The sequence below is a fragment of the Lutjanus erythropterus genome, chromosome 20 (assembly GCF_056507025.1).
Source record: "Lutjanus erythropterus isolate fLutEry1 chromosome 20, fLutEry1.hap2, whole genome shotgun sequence".
Lineage (NCBI taxonomy): Eukaryota > Metazoa > Chordata > Actinopteri > Lutjaniformes > Lutjanidae > Lutjanus > Lutjanus erythropterus.
The window spans coordinates 11376132-11394223 of NC_139336.1; the positions used below are offsets into that span (position 1 = coordinate 11376132).

General features: G+C 41.5%; 1 protein-coding gene across 3 annotated transcripts in view; it reads left to right on the top strand.

Moving 5' to 3' along the window:
- unc13bb (unc-13 homolog Bb (C. elegans)) overlaps positions 1 to 18092 on the top strand; it is a 74980-nt gene that overhangs the window by 34207 nt on the left and 22681 nt on the right. For 2 of the 3 annotated variants that reach the window (XM_084746597.1, XM_084746599.1), the window contains 2 exons: positions 9169 to 9462; positions 9576 to 9666. In XM_084746597.1, coding sequence (XP_084602723.1) covers positions 9169 to 9462; positions 9576 to 9666 — 385 coding nt within the window. Of the gene's footprint in view, positions 1 to 9168; positions 9463 to 9575; positions 9667 to 14771; positions 17121 to 17373; positions 17397 to 18092 lie in introns of those variants that run through there. The other variant, XM_084746598.1, reaches the window with a different exon arrangement.

Genomic DNA, 18092 nt, shown 5'->3' on the forward strand with positions numbered 1-18092 from the left:
GCAAGCTTCCCATAACAATCAACAACCCAGGAGCAGTAATCCTCAACAATTTCCTCATCACTCTCCCCCACAACAGAGTTCATCAGCTCCACAGAGAGGGGGCCTTATTTCTGGGATCTTAAAGTTTTCATCAACAGAAAATGTGCCACAAAATGTACATCCCCCTGAAGATGACAGGTTGAGAAACATCCCTGGCAATTACTCTGCTCATCAGCAGGCTTTAGATGAAACTCAGACACAACCTCAACAAAAGGGGCTGTTGTCTGGCTTACTTAAATTTTCATCCTCTGAGAAAATTTCAAGCAGCCAAACAGTTCAGCATCAACAATGCAGTGGTCAATATAATCAAGGGGATTTCAACCAACAGAATACTCAAGGTCCAAACCGAGGCCCTCTACTCAGAAATAGAGCACCAAGTCAGCGAATTGTCCAACAGGAGACAAGTAAACCAGGCTTTACTCGACAACAAACAGTTCCACTCCAGCACCCACCATCCCAACAAGGTGGTCTTTTATCTGGTCTTTTTAAATTTGCTTCAGCAGACAATATAAACACACAACAGCACCCATCAGATCAACTGCACGGAATTACCCCAAGTAAATCCAGCTTAGAGCAAACAAGAACAAGGAATAACCCAATTTCATGTGAAAATCAACCACAAAATATCTCAACACAAAAACCTTCTCAAGCAAGTGGTCTACTTTCTGGGCTATTCAAATCCTCCTCAGAAAATATGCCTCAACAACAGCAGCCCAAAATCATTCATGAGACACAACAACAAATCAAAGTGCCAAGCAACCAGTCTCCTGTAATACAGCAGGAGACAGCAACAAGTCAATCTGGAGTGCTGTCAGGGTTGTTTAACAAGTTAACAAAATCATCTGAAAGTACTGACACAGCCTGCCAGACATCAACAGGACAATCATTGCATCAGAAAGCCAGTAATTATTCAGCCACAATGAAGACCCCACAGCAAACACAGCTACACAATACTGTAACACAACAATCCTCACAAGAACATGCAGCGACAGAGAAGAGGATTCCACAAACTGCCCAGAAAGGGTTTTTATCTGGACTGTTCAGCAAAAATGTAACTGAGGACCCTTATAATCCTAAACAAGTAGAAACATCAGGTCAGAATACAGAACAACGGACACCCTCAACTAAGGTCACAGAGTTGCCTTTGGGCATATTAAAGAGTGCTTCCTCAGACAACTGTCAAAGAGTTGTTTCAGGTTCTCTCAATCCAGGACAGAGCAGACATGCTTTAGTAGGTGCACCTGCTTCAATTGATGCTGAGAGTTTAGACTTAAGAACATCAGCTACTTTTGCGAGATCTCTTCAGAGTCGGGCAACATACTCCTCGATTAGCACAGGTAATTTATCTCAGTTATATTATTCTGGCTCACTTCAGTCAGTTCACCCAGTGACTTATAGTACAGGAAATATTAATTCCCTTTTACAAAACCATACAACTTCCTCAATAATGGCTGCACAACCTTGTATTGGTGGAAGCAATTCCTCTTTGTATGGAGCTACAGGTCAAAATCTTTACCAAGGCCAGTTGTCTCCTTATGGAATTAGTCCTTCTTATGATGAAAACCAGTGGATCCGTGAAAGTGCTCTATGGCAGCATTTTCAGAATGAATCACTAAATTATCAATTCCAGGGAGAGGATCAAGTGTATAGACAGAGCTGTGAAAATGTGCCATTACAAACATCTGCTCTTCAGTGCAGCTCCTCAAATATATATCAGCCATTTAACTCTTCTACATCTTGGCAAGGTGTTTGTCACCAAGAGCAAATTGGATCATATCAGATGGAGGGACTTAGGAATGATGATCCATATCCCAAGAGGAAATTATGGAACAGTTATGACGACTTGGGAAACATACAATATTCCTCTAATGAGGAGGGTGCGTTGAACTTAACTACTAAACAGAGTAATGCGAAGTTTGGGAAATATCACTCTTTCAATGATGGTAGCACTTACAGCTTGAATGGGGTTTCATATCATGAAGGCTATTATGAGGAGACTGCACCAAGCTTATCTTATTCGGCTAACTGGCAATATGGAATGGATAATCCAGTCCTACAAAATTTTCATACTGATGGCATGATCCATCAGAGTCAGTTTAATTTGAATAGACCAGTAGACACAAACTATCCTCCAGGTGCCCAAACTGAGATGGAAGACTCCCTGTATCTCGAAGACACTGAATGGTATCAACAGTGGCTTGCTCTTTTGGAACAAGGAATGTGGTGGCCAGCAGAAGATGGCGACTGTGGCTACTTTGTTTATACAGACCATGAGTACATTTATGCCTTGCTTACAGATGCAGTGGGTGAATACGTTTATGCATGTGCTCCTGAAGGCGAGTCTTGGGGAAATGCACAGAACCTAGATGGTTTTCCCAGTGCTTGGCTGCACAATGAAATGGTTTGTGTCTGTGGCTTTAAAATTCCACTTTACAATGAGGATGAGCTTCTTTGGTTACCTGGGCAGGATAACTGCGATTCTCAACTTCTTAATGCTCCCCTAGATTTGTCTGCTGCCTATAGAAAAGGAAATCAGATCATGAATTTAAATCTTGAGCAGTTTTCTCAAATGTTTGAAAATTCATTTCTGTCTCAAGGACAACAAAATGTCGATTTTACATCTTTCAGATTAAACAAAGTTAGGATGGATCCGAGACAGCCCAGTTACATCTATGATGACCAGTGCAAAGATGTTATTGACCTTTCCTGTCATAATAAAAACCGCATCGGCCCTTATTGGAACAACCAGGAAATTAAGTCATTTCTTGCTCAAAAGGTTGCTGTTTCTCTGAACTCTACTCCCACTATGAATTCAAATCAACAGCTTCTTTATAACTGTTACCAACCTAGCCAACGGCGGCGTTCATCCACTGGGGTTACAGTGAAGCATATTGATGATGTATTGGAGGAAGAATGGAGGCAGAGAGTCTTACCAGGAGAAGAACAACCCAATCGTCAAGTCAAAAAGATTTCTTCCCTTATATCCTCCTTTGTGGGCAAAGCATCACAGGCAGAATCAAACAAAACTGGCATATCCTCTAGTGAGCAACCTACTGACAAAAGTTCAAAGAACATTCTTTCATCAGGTTTCCAAAGTTTGAAGTCAAAGATCATCAAAGAAGAACCTACTGCTGTTGTGACTCAGCCAGAAAGTGTTAAACAGACGCAGAGACCAGCTACCACGCAGGGAAGAATTTTGCCCACAATACCAACAACTTCTCAAGTGACTCACCCCACAATACACCCCACAATACAATCACATACAACTTCACAGAAACCAAGACTTTCACGTCAAGGTACAATGGTACAACAAGCAACCCCACCACCACAGCTCAATGTCACAGTGCCTTTAGGATCAAAAGAATCTCTCACTAAACCGGGACCATCTGGACAACTTGCAGCTGAAAAGCCAGTGGATATACCAGTAGAGAAACCCACTGAACAACCACAGGCAGGCTTCATGAACTTTCTGAAATCTGCAGTAGGAATAGAAGAACCAAAGCCAGATCCCCAGAAATGTTCTCAGACACCTCCCAGTCAGCAAAACAAAACTGGCAGCACTGCCTCATTACCAGGTAGTACTCCTTCAAATACAGAAGCAACAGGAGTATCGAATCTCTTTGGCTCAATAAGCAGCCTATTTAGTACGGAGCCCTCTCCACCACAGAAACAGCAAATGAGACCCAGTGTTACAGAGGGCTCACTAACATCAGCATCTAGACCTAAGGGTATACAGAGACAACAAACAATGGACCAAAGTGGTACCTCTCGGCCTTCACAGAGCCAACCGCCAAACAAAAGTATGTCCCAGGCATTTCCTCCCAATTCTTCCAGAGGTCCTGCTACAAGCCAATCAGAAACTATGCCACCTACAGAACAGACAAAGCCTGACACAACTAAGCCATCTGGTGGACTTTTTGGATTTTCAATTGGAGAAATGCTGGGAGGATCAACTGCAGCTGCACAATCTGGACCAACATCTCAAACACCTGCATCAGCTACAGCTCCACAAGAAGAATCACTTGGTAAAAGTATATTATCAATATTTAGTGGGCCAAATCCTCCACAGGCTTCATCTAATACTGGGCCTTTGCCTCAAGGACATCCACCAAGCGCAGCTCCACAACCTCCTCAACAAGAATCACTTGGTAAAAGTTTATTATCAATGTTTGGAGGATCAAGTTCTCCTCAGCCTCCTCCTCAAACCAAGCCTGCTGCTGAAATACCACAGCAGGGTACTGTTCCTCCAAAGGATCCCCCAAATACAGGATTCCTTTCAATGTTTAGTGGTCCAAGCACCCAGCAGTCTCAAGCCCAGACAGGATCTCTGCTAGGTGGGATTCTGCCTGGGTCATCAAGTTCAAATGAAAGTCCAATGAAGGGACTGTTGTCAATGTTTAGTGATCCCAGTCCTCCACAACCTCAGCCTCCAGCACCATCACCTCAACAAAGAGCAGCTCAATCGCAAACCCAAGGGGAACCTCAGACACAATCCAAACCCCAAGCACAACCTCAAGCACAGTCTCAAGCACAAGGGCAGCCAGCCACCTCTGTTCTTGGGGGGATATTGGGTGGCTTGTCTTCCTCTAATGAAAGTCCAAGAAAAAGCTTGTTCTCCATGTTCGGTGCCCCCAGTGCTCCTCAAACACCAGCAGCTAGTAGAAGTGCAAATTTGTCTACATCCCCAGGGACTGCAGAACCCAAAGAACCCGCAAAGAGTATACTCTCTGTTTTTAATGATGTTGTGTCACCTCCACAGCAAACTCCCAATTCATCAACAATCCAAGAGCCACCAACTACCTCTTTACAGCAAAAGTCACCCCAAATTTCAACAGTTTCCACTAGTCATGCCCCAGCAGCAGCAACTACCAGTGGAATATCAAGTGAAGTTCATGTTAGCGCATCCACTGATACTACTGTAGATCCGACACAGAGTGCAACGATTAAAGACACTGACATTGCATCTATGGAACCAAATTCAGAAAGTGTTGCTGTCCGAAAGGAAACAAGCACAGACAGTGCATCCCAAGAGCCTACTCCTTCTAAAGAACCACCAGCTTCTGGCCTTCTGTCTATGATCACTGGGTCTGGCCAACAGACCCCGTCCCCACAAGCTGGATTTATTTCAGATAGTCCAGGAAAAGGTTTACTTTCATTATTTTCTGGGCCCAGTACTGTTGGTCCTTCACCTACAGGATCTGCACCTGGATCATCAGGCTCCAACGACTCACCAGCCAAAGGTTTGTTTTCTGTGTTTGGAGGTTCTGCCCCTCAGCCCTCCTCCCAGCCTGGAAGTTCTCTATTAGGTGCTATGTTCGGAGGCTCTTCGCCTCAAACCCCAGCTTCTCAAACAGGGGGATCATTACTAGGTGGTTTATTTGGAGGGCCTGCTCCTCAGCCTGCTCCTCAAGTTGGTCCCACCAAGATGGGGGGCTCTGCTCCTCAGACATCAGGACCTCAGGCAGGGGCATCCTTACTTGGAGGCTTATTTGGTGGATCTGCTCCCCAGGCTGCAGGTCCTCAGACTGGAGGGTCTATTTTGGGTGGGATTTTTGGAGGATCAACAGCTTCAACTACAGCACCTCAGACTAGTGGGTCCTTCAGTGGAATATTTGGTGGGGCTGCAAACCAAACATCAACATCCCCAAATAGCTCTATACTGGGGGGTATTTTGGGGGGATCATCTTCTCAGACAGCTACTGCACAGACTGGTACGTCTCTTCTAGGTGGCATTTTATCTGGAGTTTCTGCTCCTAATGAGCCACCTGATAAAAGTTTACCTTCAAAGCTTGGAGGATCTGTTTCACCCGCAACACCCTCTCCAACAACTACACCACAATCTAATGATAACAAGGAAACATTAAGTACAGCTCCTTCCGACACTACTTCAAATACAACTGTTCTACCAAAACCCAGCGCTGACGATAAGACTGCTCCAGCTCCAGCTGGTACTGAAACATCTGTAATTGATATTACTACCAAAAGCAAAGAGCAGGGAGATACACAACAACAACCTGACAGTACAGTTCAGTGTGTTGAGGCAAGCGTACCCAAAGCTGATGCCAGTGTTATAGAAGAGGTTCATTGCCAAGATGCTGACAAACCAATTGCTTTGGCTAGTGATACTCAATCCAAAGAATCAGAAATCATTCCACAAGCACAACAACCTACAAGTCCAGAGCTTGTGAGCGATCAGTCGAGTAAAGATACAATACCACCTAAAGTAGAAGAGGAAACACCAGCTGCTCAGCCAGCCAGTGCTGTGGTCCAGGAACAACAAAAACCTCCAGAGCCACAGAAATCTGTTGGTGACTCACCAGCAGATGCAGTTACAGGTTTTATGTCCTCCCTCTTCAAACCAACAGTTGCACCCACTGAAGGTCCTCAGCAACAGCAAAAAAGCTCCCTTTTTGGACTGGGTGGAACACCACCCCAAGCTGCTACTGGTCAGGGTGGAGCATCACTATTAGGAGGTATTTTTGGTGGGTCTAACACAGAGACAGCAGCTCCCCAGGCAGGGGTATCATTATTGGGAGGATTATTCAAGGGGTCTGCTCCTCAGGCTGGTCCTCAAACCACTGCCCCCACCACTGGAGGAACAATATTAGGTGGAATGTTTGGAGGAGGATCCACTGCAAAGCCTGCGGGTCCTCAGACTGGTGGATCATTACTAGGTGGTATGTTTGGAGGATCTGCAACAACAGCACAGTCTGGTGGTTCTTTGCTTGGAGGAATGTTTGGAGGAGGCACTGCTCAGACTGCAGGACCACAAACTGGAGCATCATTACTTGGAGGCATAGGTGGATCGTTATTTGGGGGTATGGGGCAGCCATCTAAACCATCTCAACCAATGCCAGCTGAGCCTAAGTCAACATCTGGCACTACTTCACAGTCACAAATTAAAAGTGAAAGTGTGCCAACTAAAGTTTCCCCATCTGGCACAGAGACTAGCACAAATAAAACAGTAGACTCAACCCCGGCAGCTAATGGTCAAGAACAATCAAGTAACCTAACAAGTAGTAGTGCCATGGCATCTGAGGCAGCTTGTTCTGAAACCTCTGCTGTCACAAGTGCTTCAACAAGCACTACATGTGGTGTCACCCATCAGGCAGACAACATAGAAGGAGACAAGTCAGCTGTTGAGGGTGAGATAATACTTGAGAAGCCCATGGTCATTAAAGGAGATGCTGAGAGTAAAGAAAGTGACAGTTCAGTCCCACCCGATATTCAAGAAACACATGCTCATATAACGGCTCCAGCTGATCAGTTGCCCAACAATGCAGAGCCACCTCAAGCAAAGTCTCTGTTGGGTTTTATATCGACACAAAGTGATGCAGGAAAATCTCTTGGATCCCTATTTTCAGCAGCAATGCCATCAGGTGCTCAGTCAGTGCCTCAGACAGAAGGAGGCAGTGGTCTATTTTCAGGGCTGAAAACCCTTTCTGGAGGCCTATTTCAAGAGGAGAAACCTGAGGCTGGAAAACAAGAGCCACCCACCACTTCATTATTTGGGACAAAAATAAGTTTTCCTTGGCAGGCAGAGCCACCCAAGCCACAAGCGGCCCCAGTTATAATATCTCAACCCAAAACTAACAACAAGCCAACAAGTGGTCAAACACATACTGTACAAAAGGTTGCGACATCTGATGCCCAAAAAACTGAATCGGTAGGTCCCACAGATGATATCACAACCCCTCAGATTTGCATCTCCACTCCTGAAGTAGATCCTTCAGCATCCCTGACCCCAATGGAGAAGGAAAGGCTTGTAGAAACATACCCCTCTGCAGGTCCTACTTCTGGAGTGCAGCTGGACAACCAGTCCGAGAAGGATCTATTGAATGCAAAAAGGCTAGTAAAAGCATAATAAATGGTATTCCCCCTCACCATTTATGATGCATTGACACTGAAAAAAAATGTATTCCCTGTCCAGCCCTGCAGTCCAACCATCCTCACTATTTTTAGTATTTTAGCATGAATGTATGTATGTCTGTGTGTGTGGGAGTAATCTTTGATATAGATTCTGTTAACTGTAGCATCTATATAATTTGACGTCATTTTGAAACAGAATTCCAAAACAAAATTTACATATTTCAATAATCATTGGCACTTAGCAAGTCAGTATACTTAAAATTCATAAATTTATTAAAGAGACATGAAATACCTATTTATACATTTAAATGTAAGCATGACATTACTAATAGTGTAAATTTTGTTTGCACATGGAATTCTGTTATCATTTCATTTGTGTTGTATATTATTTTATATGGTGGAAATTCTTTTAGACATATTATGATTATTTATTTTATGCAAATCAAATTTTGTAAATCCTTAGGATTTAAACCCAGAAATTCAAATGTTATAAATGTAGCTAATCTGCATTCTGGCCCTTAATATAAAATTGATAATAAAATGCCACTTTATAAATGGTAAAATGTCAAACTCACAGATAAACTCTGCATATTTTATTGTCATCCATCTGTACTTCGACCCAGCATCTCCATAACCTTACTAACTATCATACACTGTATATGTGTGTTCTGTTTTGTGGGCAGGTGAAAGGAAAACATTGACAATAAAATATGCAGGTAATTGTGTGCAAAATACTCTTATGCATGGCATTTTTTATTTAAAAATGCAACTCTAATGTAGGAACAGCATATGCAGTGTATAATGCATACGCTAACACATTGATACACTTTTTTCTTTTACATTTTCATTATTTTCCAACATGCGACAGCCTCCCTGCAAGGTTGGGTATTTTCTAGGGCATGATGTGGTGTGTGTAGCTATACCAATTGATCATTTAGAGAGGTTATTAATTAAAGTAGACCTTTGCGAAATAGTTCAATAGAGTTTGCACACAATTCTTAGTAGATGGGTGGGGTTTATTACAGTCCAAAAATTATTAATTGGGTTGATTGTTTAAGCAGAATTAAAAGCATTGAAACTGTGAAGAAGCGCTTAAAATGAATTCTACGTAACAATCCCCATCTATCTAACCTTGGAAAATTATAAAAATTGGAAAAATATAAACCAAAAAACTATTTAGAAATAGTGTTTGACCTATTTCCAATCTCAAGAAAGTATTCTAACATTGAATATTTCCCCACTCCTCTCTCACCTTTGTAGTCCAGTGGAAAGTAGTCGCTTTGGGTCATCAGGAAACCTGAGTCAGACCAGCTCCCAGCTTAGTGAGACTGGCCAGGAGAGCACTGGAGGGTCAGAACTGGAGGAGTCCTTCCACTCTTACCACAGTACTGGCTTTCACCCCTCTACCAGAGGGGAGCCACGCACCAATGGACATCTTCAGACCAATGGACATTCTACTGTCGGTGAGCAGGAGATGCTTAGGCTGACCCCTGGAGTAGGACAGGGCCTGAAAAACGACACTATAGCAGAGAGAGGGTCCTCTAAACTCCAGAGGTAAGATTTTTGCTCAGAATTCACCTCAGTTCTGAATGTACTATGATGAACAGGAACTGAGAGATTCTCTCCATCTCTTTCTGCTGCTCTGCTCTTAAATCCATATAAAACAGGTTCCACGATGATGGGCCCCCATTACCCTTTTCCCCATCCAGAGTTCGTTGGTTGAAGGCCATCAATAAAGTCAGGGTTCAGCTCCGGGAGGTAGGCAGTGTTTCACTTCAGTTCTTTCACCAATATCTGATCTCTTATCATCTCTGAAGTCTGACTTTCTCATTCTCTTCTTTCCTACTCTACCACACATAGTCAAATATTATGTATGAATACAAAGAAATGGTTGAGTTTAACCTCTTGGTTGTTAAAGAAGGTGCACCAAAACGTGTTAGAATATCATTATAACTGCCATTGTTTTATTTTTTGTTCTTGTTTTTTGCAACAAAACACAGCTCCTCTGTGCCCTTGTGGTTGCACACATGAATTCTTTGGAACTATGGGGTACACAGACAGATTTTTGATTTTCTGGTAGATTCCACTGCAGAAAGAAAGCAGTTTCTACATGAAACAGGCCATGGGAAAAAGTATTTTTGATTTTGTGGTGGAATATCCCTTTTAACTAGAGAGGTGAGATAATTCTGCCCAGTTTTCAAATTTCTTTTCCCATCTCCATGTTATAGAATTATTCTTCATTGGCAGTAATAATTTTCCTGATACATAAGCTTGTAGCATCAATGAATTTTACAATATAGTGATTACAGGATTCACAAATACTTTGTGTCTTATCCCTGAGGAATAACTAAACAATCAAAATAATACAAAATAAAAACAATGAAATACATACATGTAAGAAGAGAAAAAAAAGTATTAATTGGTATTAAAGGTGACCATCTTTCAACAAACCTGTTTTCAACTGTAATCTCGGTCTGATTTTCTCCACAATAAAGACCTTTCCTACTGTCTCTCAGTTGCGTTGTACTGGGGAGCTGTGGCTATAAACAGAAATCTCTATCCATCGTATTAGCAGGGAACATCCCCAGTTTGTAAAGTGCAGGATTGAGAGCAAAGTTAATATCCAAAATCAGTTTAATGTCTTTGAACACTCTTTCCCAAGTCCAGGAGCTTTTGGTTGTCCCAGAATATATATGAAGTCCCACACTGATCTACATCCCCTCCAACATAGTTCAGATGTATTGCTGTATTATGAAGGAATAGATGGTGTAAAAAAAAACTATCCAGTTTTCAAGTAATATTGCATTTGTAATCCATTTCAGAGTCTCTGCCTCCTCTCCTGCTCTCAGTTTCAGTCTTCATTGGTTTACTTTTTCTCTCAAGGCACTGTGATTGAGAGGCTAACATATAATGTCCCTCTGTTGATGTAAGTCCATCACTTCCTCTCTCATATAAATTATTGCGTCAGGGACCTATAGGCTAATTTGCTTAATAATAGATTGTTCACTCATGAGTTCTCATGCTCAACTGTGAGTGGTGACTGCAGAATATGACTAATTTGTGATATTAACTTAAACGTTACCGCTGAGTATTTTGCAGAATCTATGAAAACAATCTAATTTTTTTAAGCAAATGCATAATTAAACAAAATCTTTTTCTTGCCATTTGTATTTACCACCATCGAACCCTCTTCATCTCTTGGTTATGACTATTTTCTCATGCTAGAATTTGAATCTAGTGAGAGGGAGGGATGTAAGAGATGAGGAGGTGTGGCAATTACATCAGCTGAGCTGTTTAACTGTGAAGATCTGTAACATTTGGAGCCCTTAATTTTTCTGGAAAATACAGATTTAGGCACTTATTTATTTCAGTACATCCAGTGTCATTTTATAAATAGAGTAGGAAATCATATGACATTGTTTTGATCACTGTCATGTAATTTTGTGTCAGAGTCAGATGCCATGCCACCTCATATTGAAAATTTGTATCCAGTGTATGTCAGCAGATGTTGAATCTAATCCTAACTCTAGGTCCAATCGGAAATCTGTAGAGAGTGGTGGTCACAATGAAAACATCACAATCTCTCAGCCCTAACTGGGTTTCATCCCCTTGATAAAGCTTTTTATGGCACAGCAGTAAAGGAGTAGCTCATATAGAACCTCGCTCGGCTCCATTATAATGATTGGTTTGCATGGACTGGTCAAGACGAACATGTACTGTAAACGATGGCTGATTGAAGACATGAATATAAATGGAAAGTGAGGTGAAAGCTGTCAACTCTAAGTGCCATTTATTACAGGACAAAGGGAAACACTTAGAACCCAAGTCTAAATGCTGAAAAGACTGTAATGAATTAGAATTGGTTGTTGATCTGTCTAGCAGTGTAGCAGTGACCAGCATAATATGAATGCCAGACTTGACACCATAACATCCATCCATTCAAAAAATAGAATGAGATGAGATGTGTGTCGTTTGTACAGTTTTCTTGATACACGGGCAAATCTAGACTAGGAAGTGGAACTGGCTGCCAGACTCATTTCCAATATCAGTTTCAATACCCGTATTTGATCTGAGTGAGCTGCAAAGAAATCCCCTCCTCTTCACAATTTTCTATTAACAAGGCAAGGAAATCACTCTTACTGAAACCAGTCATACTGATATGTTTATCAGGAATGTTTTCATTTTTTATGAATAGAGAGAAAAATCACAAATATCAGCCACTGGCAGATGTGGAAACAGAAAAAAAAGAGTGAATGAGAATGAGAGCTGGCAGTCTCACAGCCTCAGATGAGCTTTGTACTTGGAATACATTGCCAGAGGACAGAAGGAGAGAGAGGAGAGAAAGCATGCAAGAGGGTGGGAGGGAAGTAGGGATGGCTACTTAACCGAGGGTGAACTGCTGTGTGACCGTGGTCTACAACTGTCGTGCTTGCCGTACCAGTGATAGAAATGAGGGATTCAGCACTTCTCCATCAGTTTAAGAAGCTGGTTCGATTGAGGTAGAGCAAGATATTTTGAAGAAAGACAAGGGAATTGCCATCATTTATCTGCTCTGCCACCCTTTATGTGGATTTATTGGATCTTCCAAGATGATATCTACAGGTTGTTCTTGATTACAGTTTTTTTCTACTCAGGTAAGCCTTACATTTTAATATGTATTTATGTCCTTTTATGCATTTAGTCTTGAGTTTATATAGTCTTTGGATTAAAAAACACATGTTAAATATATGTTAAGACATGATATACCCAACTTATGTTTTGGAAGTTTAAATAGAAAAGGTCTTAGATCTTCTGTCTGCTAGAACATGTACAGATATTACTGAATTTCAGCTGATTTCATAATCGACTGATCTAAATTTTCATTGCAAAAGTTGTTCTTTGAACTTAAAAACTTCAAAAGCAAGATGTCTTCTTTTTTATCAAGGCCACAGACCATTTAGTAAGGAGAGAAAAGAGATTGCTGCAGGCTGTTACCATGATTGGCCTGGAAAATGGGCCTGAGCCTAACCAGCCCTTAACCTTTCTTTATCCTGGACGTTTAACTAATAAATCTCTGGAGTCCACAGATCATGGCTGTCTGTGAAAAGTACCAGTGATCCTCAAAAGTATTGCTAAATTAGGTATAAAAGATTTGGTAATGCCAAATATCTTATGCAACAAAAGTATTCAAGCCAGATGTTCTAATTCATATTTATTTTTAGCATATTTATGAACTCATCAGAAATTATAAAACTTTTGCAGATGATATTTTAATAGGAAGTGGAATGCTTCTACATCATTTCAGATAGCCTAATTCCATTCAGCTGGTAAGCTCGTCAGCTTTATTTCAAATTTGGTAGTGATAAGAAATATTCTATTCTAATAGGCTTGATTATACTTCTCTACCTACCAAACCCTTATCAGGCGAACTCAAACTTTCAGTGCTCAAGTGCTTATTGGAGACCTCCAGTGAAGGGGTGGGCTAATGTGGTTAGTAACTATACACTCTGGGATAATTAAATTAACAGCATAGGGAATTGACTTTCCAAAGCGAAACTTAAAAAATATCATAGTTTTGTAATCTTATTATATTAACTAATAAAATAAATTTGCAAAATACTGGAGGTCAGCTTGATAATTCAAATAGTGCAGAAAAAACCTAGAAATCAGCATGCATCCTTCTAAATCCATAGTGCGAGAGAGGCAAAAAACTGTTTTCTAAGACTGAAATTATAAACTACGCAAGAACATTATTAGAAGACAATGCAAAGGCTGTTGCTGCGTTCTTATTTGCAGATATAAAGCAATAAAAAGAGATAGATAAACAGTTCACTTATTGATATTCCTAAAAGGTGGTGTTTAACAGTTAAGTCAGTGTGTCAAGAAAGTGTCAAGAAATCTAAAATCCTTATTCTCCTTGACACTATAATGATTACTCTGTACTGTACTGAGCTGTGTCTAATAATGTACATAATATGAAAATGGAAGGCGCAAATGATATATATCCATATAACTGTTCAGCATGTGCCCTTTCAATTTTCTAAACAAGACTATGTTTAGCAATTTTACCAAGTGGTTGACATGCAGAAATAATTTTATACACATTTAGACTATGTATGTTCCCAGATTTTGTGATGTGATCAAGTAGACTTACTTTGGGGTATTCAATAACCCCTTTTACTGTGTACATTGTAGGCAATGGGTCAGAGCTACCAAGCTGTACAGCTGGTATGGGTGTGAAAGAATGACAGGCCTTAGAGGAGAGAATTGACCTGTCATCTAATTACCAAGCTGCCTCTCCAAAGCATCCTAATTACAGAGATCTCAGCAGCTGCATTGTGTTCATTCTGCAAGTTGCTACTCTGACTGAGGGGAAGTCAGTTAAAGAAACACTGTCTATACTGATTTTACACTGAATAGCGTAGCCTCCCACAGTCACCTCAGATGTACTGGAAGATTTTATATGTGCTTAAAAATATTAAACTGACACTTTCATCTGCAATTAAAGCAGCATTCTGCCTCCCTTTTAAGCAAATGCTCATATTACATACATAGCCATTATTTGTTGACTATTGAAACATAACTACCTTGTAGATTCAGAGATTTCTCTCTCCTAATTTTCTGGTCTGTCATAAAATTAATTCCAGTAAAAAAATAATAATAACAAAAAGATTAATGATGAAAGTATTTGTTTGATTTTAAGATTTTCTTAATTTAGTTGTTATTTTACAGCAGAGATATAATAGAATGAAGATATAGCAGAACTACCAACCAAATGAGATTACTATAATACATTTAATTGACACACAACCAATGCAGATTTTCATTGTTTAGAACATAACTTGTTTTCTGTTGTCAGTCATGATGCAGGTACTCAGTCATTTGAAGTTCAAAATATTGGCATAAGCTTACACCACTCTAAGGAGGCATCACTGAGGCAGTGGTTTGTCCATGTGTGGGACCAGCTGATTGAGAGTGCCACTACTCAGGGATGTTCCCCAGAGGACACCTCAGTGGACAGGATGAACCCTACAAATCAGAGCTACTTCCGCTTTCACCGAAGAGGGGAGACCTGCAGAAGAAGAGGTCGCAGAGCCCCAAAGTGGGGAAGAGCCTGCGCAGAAAGCTGCAGAAGTGCCTGCAGGGACCGGAGGAGAACTCCCTTCATGACCTGACAGCAGTGGACACCAAAGCTGACCTCACCACATCTGGGGAAAACAGTAGTTCTGATTGCCAGGATGGCATTGGGGTTGTGAAAGACACTATACCTAGATTCACTGAAAGGCTCAAAAATGAAGAAGAGAAGGAGGAGACGGAGGATGAGGAGGCAGAGCAAAGCTCTAGTAACATAGTGGAACATATCCTCAAAGAGTTGAAAGGCATCAACAAGATCCAGGAGGAAATTTCAGACCTGAGGCAGTATCTAACGTCTGTGCGAGGCTCAGTGGATGAAGTATCTTGTTGTGTTGATGCAGTGCTGAGTGAAATAGGTGAGCTGTACTCTGGGGCTTCAGCTGCACCTCATCCTAGCCCTGTTTCTCAAACAACCCGCATCAGGCGAGGAAGCCTGGGTAGGCAGAATGCCATAACATCTTTTCAAGTGGGAGACACAAGTCCACTGTTGGATCGTAAAGATTGTGGAAAAGATTTAGGTGGTATACCATCTCACAGATCGCCCAAACAATGGCATGTTGATAGAGTTCCCCTCCAGTCAGACCAGGAAACAGACCAAGACAACTCAGAACAGAGTTCAAATATACACATGGTGGGCCCTATAAAACCTGACCCCTGCTACCTGGAGCTTCATTGTGGCCATGGCTACCAAAGCACCAGCTCTTTGTCATCATGTCTCAGTTCCAACTGTCCAGAAACAGGCTTTCTCTCCGGTGAAACAGAATATGTCAGGTGGCCCTCTGTTGATATGCAGCACAGTATAAGTGGAGAAGGAGGTTGGAGTGAGGAGGACATCTGCTCTTGTGCAAACAGTACAGAAGAGCTAGAGAATTGTCTCGGTGTTTGGGACAGGTGTGCCACAGAAGAGACACAAAGCAGCACACCAGGACATTCTTCACACACCAGCTCTGAGCATCTCTCATTGCTGTTTGGACACCATTACAACTCTCCTTCGAGTTCTTCCAGTATGGTGGACTGGAGGCCACCCAGACAACAAATTGAGGAGGAGAACTTGGAGTGTGACTGTTCTGCAAACTGCCCATACTCACGTAGTTCTGGTTACCACACCATGGATGCTTGTGTAAATGATCTAGGTAGCGGGCCTTCACGGAGTCTGAGTTGTTCCACTGTGCTGTTGACAGACTGTGATGATGGTTACCTGGAGCCACATTCACCGTGCGATGACTGTCCATCGTCTGGTGACACTCTCGATCTGGGCTCTGCTGACAGTTTGGACAGGGAGTGGACGGATCACAGCCTCTCCAGGGATGACGCAGTAGAATCTTTGTCACAGGATTCTTCCGAAATAGATTCTGCTAGTACTAAGACCCCAAATGTAGGTTTTGATGTAACTGCTTTTAGCAAGGCTGTATTCACTTTCAGATCAGCTTTAAAAGGGGCTCTGAAAAAGTTGGATGGAACCGACCCTGAAGACGTAAAAGATGAAAGTGAGTCCGAAGCATCTCCATCCCCTGTCAGACAGGCCAGTGTACAGGAGCAGAGCAGTACAGAGTATACAGAGGGAGAAGTTAGTGTGACAGAAAATCACACTCAATTTGGAACGCCAAAAGAGGACAGTGAGGCTTCGGTTTACTTGGATTGTAATGAGACACAGGAGAACCTGCCATGCGCCCTTCAAGCATCTCCTCATGAAGCAAGCCACTCTCCCTGCACTCCAACTGAGTATCACTCTTTGGAGGTCTCACAGGGCAAAGGAGAATGCCCAACAGATGGAGAACTGTCCAACGTTGATTTAACACCAGACCATTGCCCAGCAAGGCATGGTGAGAGTCCACTGGGTCCACTACTCAGCACGGATGAGGTGCGGTTAAGTCCAATCAGGGAAAACCACATTCTTGATGAGACAGATCAAGGAAAGCCTACTGATGCTAGTCACAGAGAGCGTATAGCTAATTTCCAGCGCATTCTGAGGGAAAAGAGGCAAACCCGTCATAGACTGTCCAAATCTGCTCAGGGATCCCAGGGGTCCCATGGCTCCCAGGGGTCCCATGGCTCTCAAGGGTCTCAGGGGTCCCAATCTCAAGACGAGTTTGTCCCAGGTACATTTAAGGATATTTTCATTTACTTTATCACTGGCAAGCCCAAAAATACCAGCAAAAAATATACCTTAAAACATGAAATGAACTGAATAAATTTACATATAGCACTTTATATAGCTTATTGATTTAAGAATAATTTGTTGATTTGTTATCTCTCTTTAAATTACTGCCTGAAAATATACCCAAAATAATTTGCTCAACTCGAACTGCTCCACAAAATTGCTAATTCTTCTGTGACTTTTTTTCCTTGCAGAGTTTGGGAGAGAAGATTATCAGGTTACTCTTATAACATTAGCTCTATATCTATTTCTGTCTACTGTGAACCTGAGCCACAGTTATTTATTGTTTTTGATTGATTTTGATTGTTGTGGCATAATTGTGTGTTTTTTTTCCCTCCATTACTTGTCTTTGTCAAAGGGAATGCTTGCTTGCACCCAAAAGCATAATGCACTATATGCAAATCATACAGGTTATGAGTTGGGTAGACATATAATATTGACTGAGAACTTCATCTTGCAATTCGAGAAAAAAATCATTCGTTTCATCACTCTAGTTATTCTGTATAGTAAATAGTTCATCGTTGGTTTCATTCATGTTGTAGCTTCAGCGTACAACTTTTTAGTTTTATGTTTTCCCCAGAAGTTTTTTCAAACACTGTCAGAGACTCATTGTGATTGTGAACCCCGGAGGGATCTCCATCAAATTCTGTCATCTGAGAAACAGATACACAGACACTGATGAAAGTTTTCGCCTTCGAGGGAAAAGTAAAAGAAGTTGTGTACATGTGTAGTCCCCCAGTCATAATTTTGATGTTTTTTGTGAAATCCTTTCAAGTGTTTGCTTTCATGTACTTCTTCTGAGGTTTATGAGGTTTCTTTTAAAACATATTCAAAAAAAGGTATTTTAGATTATACTTACATCTTGACCTGTGAAATAAAACTTCCTCTGCTGTTTTCAATCTGTATAATGTTG